The 10049-nt window shown below is 44.0% G+C and overlaps 1 protein-coding gene across 1 annotated transcript in view; it reads right to left on the bottom strand.

Moving 5' to 3' along the window:
• Positions 1-10049, bottom strand: part of DOCK1 (dedicator of cytokinesis 1) — a 316870-nt gene that overhangs the window by 235051 nt on the left and 71770 nt on the right. The window contains exon 26 of the mRNA XM_035890418.1: positions 2125-2252. Coding sequence (XP_035746311.1) covers positions 2125-2252 — 128 coding nt within the window. The remainder of the gene's footprint in view (positions 1-2124; positions 2253-10049) is intronic.

Consider the following 10049-nt stretch of genomic DNA (forward strand, 5'->3'; position numbering starts at 1 on the left):
GGTGGGATGGCAGGGGTAGGGGAGCGGTTGGGCTGGGGGAGCTTAAAGGGCTTTTCCATCCTAAAAGATTCCGTGATCCTATGATTCTATGATTGTATTCAGTGCAACTGGCTTTTAAGAGCAAGCTCAGAAGCCTCACGCAGAATGATGCCTACCGGAACTGAAGCCAAACACACGTGACAAGGAGAAGGAAACAGATGAGCTTTGCTCCCATCTTTTATTTTATGAACAGGCTGCTTCACAGCTTTCCTTAGTCTGCAGGAGAAGGCTTCAAAAGGGGTCTGGGAGGTGGAGGGGGAAACAATTCTATAGCCAACACTTGTAAGCATTTTCCCAGATATTTTTAAGTAAGGCATCTTCTTGACCATCAAACAAACGTTCTGATGAACCATTTTTTTTCTTGCCTTTGGATCCATATAATAACTCGTATCTCATCACTGGATTATGCTTAATTACCACAGGCAGACTTGCATATATGAAAAAATGCATTTGCATATTTGTAGAACGAGCCAGCATTGGTACACACAGTGCACAGCGACTGCTCCAGTACAGACTTTTCTTCCTGCTGCTGACAGATCTCTCTTTGGGATAAACCTTACAATTCTGGTACCAAGAGCATCTGCAGAGGAGAACGCCTCTCCTTCGGTATCCTGCTCCTCTGCACCCTTCAGCTCTCCCAAGACTTTCCTCCTCTTTGCATTACCGGCACCTTGTGCTGCTCCTGTCCATTTTCACCGCTGCTTTACATCGCTCCTCATGAGCAGCGTTTCCCTTCCTTTCCCTGTCCCCTTCCTTCTCCATCCCCCTGCTCTGGTGGCAAAGGGGTAGCTGTTCCCTGAAGGCCCCTGGCAGCCGGCCGCTAAGGACAGCGGCGCAGGGCAGCTCTCGGCCCCGCCCCTGCCGCTCCGGCAGCCCCCCCCCAGCTGGGCTCAGCCCAGGAGATGGTGGAGCTGCAAGTGAGTTGCCACCACGGAGAGAAATGCAGCCAACAAAGAGTGACAGGATGCAGCCAAGCTGCCAAAACCAAATCCCCTTTTTAAAATAACCCACGCTCCGAAGCAGTCACACAGAACTACTTCAAAAAAGAAACAAAATCAGAACGAGCCCAAAAAACACAGTCAAGTAAGATGCTAGATAGGACGTGAGTGGCTGACCCCTGAGGTCCTTTCCAACTAAATTAGTGTATGATTCAGCAGGGGACTGCAGGTTCAGGCAGCAGCCTCTTCAGCCTCAACTTTTTAAGAGAGCATCAAATCACTGCAGCTCTCTGGCAACGCAGCAACACTTGCGTATTTGTGTGAAGTCAAGAGAAGACAAAAAAGGGCCTGTTACACCAGCCACACATCTGCATCCCAGCCCAGGGCAGCGCACAGGTTCTCATGCGCAACCGTCTCGTGCGTTTACATTCTGAATGGGTAAGACGACTACGCCAGTTACAATATTCACGCAGAAGCCACCACTTTCCAGTTGAGGTTCTCTCTTATTGAGGTGGAGAATTGTACTAGCTAACTTTCAGTGGCGCTTCAAACAGCTGAGCAAGTTTGCTGTGTCAACAAAAGTTTCATAGAAGTGTTCATACATATATATTTTCATACATATAATATGTATCTTATATATATACGTGTGCATATGAACACACACATTGCCTTCAGGCTGGTCTGGCTGGTATCAATACAACTCAAACGTGCATTTCCCAAAATGCTCATGGGGAACAACAAAACAAAAAACAAAACACCAACCCCAAAACAAAACAAAAAAAAAACCAAAAATACAACAAAACACCCCAAATGTTTTCTACCTGGCAGAGGCTAGGCACCATGTAAGAGGAAGTGTCAAACTCCTAAGAATATCTATTTACTTGCTATCTAACTAGTGTCTGGAAAAGCGTTACTGGATAACCGTGCTGTATTGCATGTGCCTGAGACACAGTAAGAAACATCCTGAGATGTCACACCACACATCTTCATCACTGGGTATCTAAAAAGAAGACTTTAAGAGAGATTGGTTAGGGCAGGGAAAAAAAAAAAAGAAAGCTCTAAGCCGTAAGGAGTTACCTGTTTAATTCATTCTACTAAGATCCCTTTCTTTTAAGCGCTAATGATCACAGAACCGTACGATACTAACCACATCTTTCTTGTAAAGCACTTCCAGGATGTTACTCAGCAACTGGCAACAAGCCTCCAAATCTTCTTGTCTTTCCAAGTGATACTTCAGCTGATCTGTCATTGTTGGCAGCAAGATTTCCCTGCAGTCTGCACACAAAACATAAGGTTACATACACAGCTTTAAATAACTTCACAGCACTGCCGAAATAGCCAATCTGCTTCAGTGCTTACATAAGATTAAAAACAAAAAAATTGGGGAAAAGAAGGCAATTTCCAGATTTCCAGTCGCCTGCTTTTCAACCAAAACCGTAAAAACCCGAAGAAGTTATAAGCAAGTGAAAATGAAGTTATTTGGTGAAGAATGCTCGGCACCCACGCCGCCCACCACCAGCCCCAGTTCAGCAAAGTACTTGAGGGGTCTCACTGGCGTTAACTGCCTCTGCTTAAAAACAGGGGTTAACTGGACCTATCCAGCACCACCGCACCGCACGACACAAAGCATCGCCTACATGCGTAGCTGCCCGCTTGCTCAACTGGTTGAGTCTCGGCAAGGTTTACTGAAGCCCCTTTACCTCACCTGCACTGGTTACCAACACAGCATAGCCTAACCATCCAAACGTGGTCCACTGAGATGTATGATGCTATTCAGATGAACGTTCACAGCTGCATGACGTGGTCTTTTATAGCTCAAAAAATGCTGCTGAAATACCTTATGCGGGAATGCAGATGTAGTGGCCTGTGGAAGGCGAGCACAGGACTTACAGAGAAGGAAGATGAGGCAGATGGAACTAGATGACACAGCTCAACATTTTGGCTCAAGTCAAGAATGTAAAGGCAATAAGGCAAAGACTGATACTCCTAAACCTACCAACAGGCCACACTGAGCTAATCAATCCAATTAAGATATAACCTGCAAATTGTCTTGCCCAGAAGGAGGGCAGGGACCCAGGGTTCACTCCTAACCCCGGCCCACGCTCTGTTTCCTTCAGGAGAGATGGCACAGCCAGAGGCACCTCCCTTCTCTACGCGGGCATCAGCCAAAACCAACCACAGCCTGCGACAAGAAGCATGAATGCTTTATCTGCAAAAGCAGTAAAGAGAGAAATTAAAATCCTTTCCCCGGTTCCCAGCCCCCAAATAAATCCATGCCCAGAGGAGGGGAACTGGTTACTCTTGTTCATCAGAGCCTGACTTATTTAAGAAGAAATAATGATGATTAAATTCCACAGTGTATATACCATCAGAATAGTACTAAATTTGGGGGATGAGGGAAAGGAGGAAGGGACAAGGAGGAGTTAAGAGCATTTTGGTATTTTTCCACCTCCTCTAAATAATACTGTAAAACAGGAACAGAAGAAACCCATGGGACTTTTCCAGCTACTTCACCCTGCTCAAAGAAGTCAGAAGCGTAAGACAGACAGAAAGCAACACAGCCACACGTGCATATGCACGTGAACCAAGTATCCTGAAAAACAACAGTTAGCATTAAGAAATTTTTATTTTCGGGCATACACTATCACAACATGGGTCACTCCAAAAAGTTGCCCTTGTGCTATAAAAGCCACCTGGCCGACAATCTCTGAAAAAACAACTGAAGAATTCATGTTGCCAAATGCTACATTGGCTGTTGGCTCATGAGATCTCTAATTATACAGTACCTGGGAAAATATGGATGAAGCTCTTGACAGCCACACAAAAGATATAACACACTGACATTTTTTTTTTTAGTGATATTACCCAAATTGCTTGGACTTCATGGCATATGGATGACTCACAAGAGGAGGCTTCATGGCAGCCCTTAATGACTATATCATTGCTTAGAGATTATCTTCACACAAAAGCTGAAGTCCCTGGAACATTCAGAAATGCTCATGAGCACTCAATTAAGTCTTTACTTAAGAGGATTTTAAATGGTTCTGGACCACTAAGCATCACCACCCCAACATCAAGAGCGTGAGTAACATACAGACCACAGCAGGAGGCACAAGATTAAAAAATGAAAACTGGAAATTAATCTCAATTAAGAGGGGATGACCCCATATTGCAACGTGAAAGCACTGATTTAGTGTTATACCCAACACCTTCCTGAGAAGCCAAGAGATCAATAGTTCAAAGTAACACTTTCAGCACTGGGAAGCCTCCTCTTGGTAGCAGTAGAGGGCTACTCAACAGCAGAAGCTCCATCTGCAACCAAACATTCCCTTTATTGATACACATTTGGTCTCTGTCCTTCTGCAGCGGACATAACTGGCACCCCGAAGCAGTCAGGATAGGCTGGAGTTACAGAATGAGCAGCAAATTGGGGCTGAGAAGCTACAGCAAATACCTGTAGCTCAAAGGATGGTGATGATCTGCATCACCAAAAGATGGTGACCCTGGCTTTGATTCACCACAATTAAGTACCTTGACGGGCTTCGTCTTTTGCTGAAGAGACATCGAGAGACAGAACACGGACTTCCACCCTCGACCACTCCTGATGATTCCTGTCAGCGTTTAGGAGATGCCGCACTGCAGTGTCAGTGCTGTAGAAGGTAGCATCATAACAGAGTACCCAACCACATTGCATGGGCCCCACACAGGCGCCCTCTTCAAAATCCCCCCATAGTGAAAACTGAGCTCAAATATGCACTGCAGGTACCAGAACAAAACTGACAGCTAGGAGGCAAAGGGGTGCCAAGGATGAAGAAATCAACACATGCTTATGGTGGTGTGTTTTGACTTGCATTGGAAAAATTGATAAAGGCATTAAAAACTCAGTGCCAAGGTGAAAACTGCTTCTCACTTGATGACCCTCAGTGATAAGGTATGAGCTGAAGAGGACTTGCTTTTCCTACTAAAAAGAGGTAAGAGAACAGGATGGATGAAGCAAAGATGGACATCATAGGGAAACAGTCTCTGTCCAAAGTCTGCCAGAAGCCTTCAGCCCATGCCGTAAGGTCCAACTGCTGGAGAACATCTCTATATATCTTCATATCTGTGAAATATCTTCATTTCATGATTCTGTGATCTCAACAAGATGCTAGAGAGGAACTGGAACAGCAGCACCCTCATTCTGCCTTGTAAGCTCACACATGGAGGATGAGAAATAACAGTGTATAAGCACACCCAACTTCTCGTAGTTCAAGAGAAACATTCTTCAGTCTCAAGTGACTCACGTTAAGTACGTGTTCACTAGGAATACACAAGTGGGCTCTCATTCGAAGAAAGTACTTCGAAGAGTTAGTTTCTTCAATGCGGAGTTTTTCTATATAATTGCTTCTTGGACATTTAACCTCCTTCTTTATAGCTGAAAAAGGAGAAAAATCATGGTGTGCCTGTTGAAATTTTTGCCTCAAGAAATAGACATTAGACCCTGCAATGTATTTACATGGGGAAACACACCTAGCCGTGACTTCGTCACATCCCCTCCTATGCGTTTCCATTAGGTAGCAGAGAATTGGATTACAAAAGATCCAAATCCAATAGCAGAGAAATATCTTCATTAGAAGTTCCTGGTATTTGTTTACCACTATATTATCATAAATCTACAGTGATATTAAAAGTGAAAGGAGGTGGTCATCTCTGCGAAAAAAATGGCTAAACAGAATTGACCTCAAGGAAAAAGCTTATTTACCAGGATGCTCATTAAGTGATCTAAAGCTATTTATACAAAAATGAAGTCTCCCAACTACCCTAATATGGTAGACAATGATATATATGCCTTTAAAAGGATAGTTTGCTGTCACGTATTTCAAATGCATAACCTCAGCTAAAAAAAAACCCAAACCACAGCACCCCACTGAATAGAAAAAAGAAATTGGGAGTGAAGATCCAGCCGTTACATAAAGAAGGTTTCCCCGACACTGGCTCACCATGTCTTTTGTATAATCGCCATTTTATATTTGCTTTAAACTTCTGCCTCTGAACTGCTCCAGCCCTTAACTACTCACTCCTACCCCAAAAAACGTTCCCTTCCTTGCTCAAGTACTCAGACTGTTCTTGCACGGCAGGAATCGCCAGATGGATGCAGGTCAAAATTAAGCACTAATTTTCTATACAAATTTCAACCCAACGAAGGGCTCACTTCAGCCCAGTCTGTTTGCCCCAGAAAAGCTTTGCAACTGCAGCCCTGTGCCTCCACATCTGTGAAACCTCCTTACCTTAGGTTTTGACTGACCTGGAAAGAAGAGAGCAGATTAAGGAAAAAACCCACCAAACAGCGGTGTAGCATGCTCCTTTCACCAAATGCAGGGGAGAGAAAGAACCCCGACGCCCAGTTGCTAAGTGCTCCCGCAAAGACATACGAACACACCTTTGTAAAGCCTGCGAGGTGAATCAATCCTTAATAACTTACAAAGGCCCCTAATTTGAAAATGTTTCACGTCCCCGTTAACCCCCCTCTAGTAGAGAACGGTCAAAGATCAATTTAATATCTGCGAGCATGCAGAAGGCGAAAATTGCAGCTATGTCACCTTTGAGTTAGCTTGTCCAGAGTACGCTCCAATCAATAGGGAAGGTATTCAAGTTGAATTTCTGAGAAAGGAAAAACTAATTGATTTGTCATACTACTTCATTCGGAATTACACAACCTATATAAAAGAGTAGAGTTCCCTTGGGTAGACCTGGCGACGCTCCTCAGTCACCACCCTACAGGCCCTCTGCCTTCCTCCACAGCGAGTTGTGAACGTGTGCTGTGTAGCTGTGGCAGGTTATAAACATGGGAGGATAAAACGTGGCAGGTTATAAACATGGGAGGATAAAATAAAGTGTCCAGGTCTGCTGGGATAAAAAGATCCAGACCCTACCCAGATTTAAAAAAAAACCCAAACCAAAACACAAACACCAGCACCTCCAAGAACCATGCAAGCTCCAGGACTGTGAAGTCTTTCTGAAAATTACCTGGCCCTCTTCTTACCCAAGGAAGTTTTATGCTAAGGCAGAAACACCTGTATAAAGCTTACTTTGAAGTAAGCAAAAAAGAATAAATATTGCCAATGGGAAAGACGAAAACTATGCCTAAAACCAAAAGGTGCTTCACGATACTCAGCATCTGAATAGGTCATAAAATCGTACTTACTTACTAGATTATTTTTAGATACTTTTCCTTTCTCTTGCAGTTTTTAAATACCTACTTGCAGGATATCAGGACAACCTCCCAAGCCCTACTGCCTAGGCTCTTGCTCGGATGGGGCAGCATGCAGCTGGCTCTCACCGGTGCAAGGGTACATGGAGCGGGCTCAGGTCCTGAGCCCTAGCTCCGCAGCTCCTTCGCTGCAAAGTCGCTTCCAGTGGACCCCATCAGGTAGACCGATACCCTTATGGCCTCAAGTTGTGCCAGGCCAGGTTTAGATTGGACACTAGCAAAAATGTCTTCCCCTTGGGGCTGGATCTTCCAGGCACTGGCAGGGGCTGCCCAGGGAAGGGGTCGAGTCCCCAGCCCTGGGGGGATTTAACAGCCGGGCAGAGGCGGTGCTGAGGGCCAAGGTTTGGGGGTGGGATGGCAGGGGTAGGGGAACGGTTGGGCTTGATGATCTTAAAGGACTTTGCCAACCTAAAGAATTCTGCGATTCTTTGTCCCACTGAACATTGTCCACTGCCCCACTTTGACCTGCAGCAGAAACAGCTATTGGAACAACTCCATCGTTTTAAGGTTTTCTAGATACCTCTATTAAAACACAAGAGCTAGTAGACAACAAACTCCAAAGATGAACCCACCAACACACGCACAAATATCTCTATAAATTTTTAAACAAATCGAGTACTAGGGTAATACGCTCTATGAGGAGATAAGATTTTAAGTGCATCCTTTGCTATAAACTATTTTGAAAAACACTGGGTTGATCAACTGTATCTTGATTACTTAGAAGTACAGAAGAGGAAAGGTTAACCTTCATCAGCCTGCCTGTCACAAACACCTCCCAGCCCTGATTAATGGCCAACCTTGATAAATCTATAGTCTATAACATTAGTCTCCTGCTCAAAAGCCAGCTCTGAAGATAGCTCATGAGTATGATGCACAATGATTACAGACAACAATAATTCGACATCTGTTCTCTACCGCTCAAGTCCAACCCACAATGATTAATGTCAGAGGAATGTGCAATGAGAATAAAATATTAATCTTTACAAAAGGATGCTCAGGAGGCATTATCAACTTATGAGCATCCAAGCAAAGACTTGAGATGAAACACTGACACAGGAACTATGCTGAAGCTAAATACACGCAATAAATTCTTGTCAATTTAGAAACATTTCATTCGGAGGGACACTGACAAATACATTTCTTGATTTTATGGTTCATCTAGTTAACGTGGCCAAAAAACCCCCAAACTTACTTTTAGTAACCTCACTTCCCCTACACAGCATGGAGACAAAGCTTGCCATTTGACTCACAATTAAACAATAAGAACTCCTATAAATGCTATATGCTGTCTACTAGTATTTAATAGACCAACAATTTCCTAATAGAGAAATCACTGGATTTCCTAATTATTTAAGAACACAGCAGCCACACAGCTCACTTGGTAATCAGCTGGAAGTCATTTGTAAAACAAATCGACAAGAGAATACAAACAACTCTATGGGACAAAACAAATCTGATAAATCACTACATGAAACCAAAATTCTGACATTTGCAAGGATAAGACACTTCACTGAACTACCAACCACGAGTAGTCACCCATTTAGAACTGAAAACGTGCATTGGGTTATTATAAAACTGTTCCACAGTAATTTTTAAACTCGTACCTGTAATTGGACATACGCTCACAGGGGACTTTTACAACACTGAATCGTTTCAGGTGCTCATCTAAAGAAATGCTTCCTCTGCTTCGGGGTTTGAGGTGGGGGCTTTTTGGAGCAGAGAGGGACACGAAAGGAAGAGATGCAGGGCTCACCTCACCCAAAGTTTGCTGCTTTACACAGACAGAAGAAGATTTTGCATGCACCGTAACAGATCTATGGGAATTATGGTGGTGGGGTAAGAAGTGTTACTTATTTATACATGCATTTACTTCTATATGGTCATATATAGTTATTTTATATAGTTTTATATATTCATATATAGATTTTCTTTAAAGATACATACATAATACTTTATGTACATATGTAAAATATTACATATGTACGGCATACGCAAGAACATACCGAAATACTTCTGTCCTCACTGAGCACAGTATATACATATTTGTCTACGAGTACATTTAAGGCTCTGTTCAAGTCTTAAAATCAAATAACTTGCTAAATCAGGATGTTAAATCACTGACAATTTAAAATGCTTTACTGCATGCAAAAAGCGGCATCCCAGCTAGCAGAGATGAACACTGGCGTGTTTCAAAGACCCTACAGAAGCATCCAGCCCCTATGCAAAGGACTTCTGCCCGATAATTTTCTTCTCTACCAAAATCAGGGCATGAGACAGAGTCAAATGAACTCCTCCAAAGGAGAGACTGCCAATCTCCCCATTCACAACTGCCCTTTATCCTGCTGATAGCACTACTTGGGCAACATATACACACAAAAACGTGATAAATCATCCACAGAGAGCTCGGGAAAGCTCTTCAAAAAAACTCCTAAAGGTTGCACTTCTAGAACATTGCTGTGAATTAGGCCTGGGAAATAGTTTGGCTAAGCACCATGGAGAACTTCTGCAACAGCCATGACCAAATGACCTTTTCAGTGACCTTCCAGTGAAGTGTTTCCTGACATAAGAAAGTGAACGAAAACTAAACCTGTATGAGGTTCAACAAGGCCAAGGGCCGGGTCCTGCCCTGGGGTCACCACAACCCCAGGCAGCGCTCCAGGCGTGGGGCAGAGGGGCTGGAAAGCTGCCCAGCGGAAAAGGCCCTGGGGGGGTTGGTCGAGAGGGGGCTGACTATGAGCCAGCAGGGTGCCCAGGTGGCCAAGAGGGCCAGCGGCATCCTGGCTTGTATCAGGAGTGGTGTGGCCAGCAGGAGCAGGGCAGGG

Source organism: Egretta garzetta, unplaced genomic scaffold (assembly GCF_000687185.1).
Source record: "Egretta garzetta isolate BGI_Z169 unplaced genomic scaffold, ASM68718v1 scaffold152, whole genome shotgun sequence".
In the NCBI taxonomy this organism is placed as follows: Eukaryota; Metazoa; Chordata; class Aves; order Pelecaniformes; family Ardeidae; genus Egretta; species Egretta garzetta.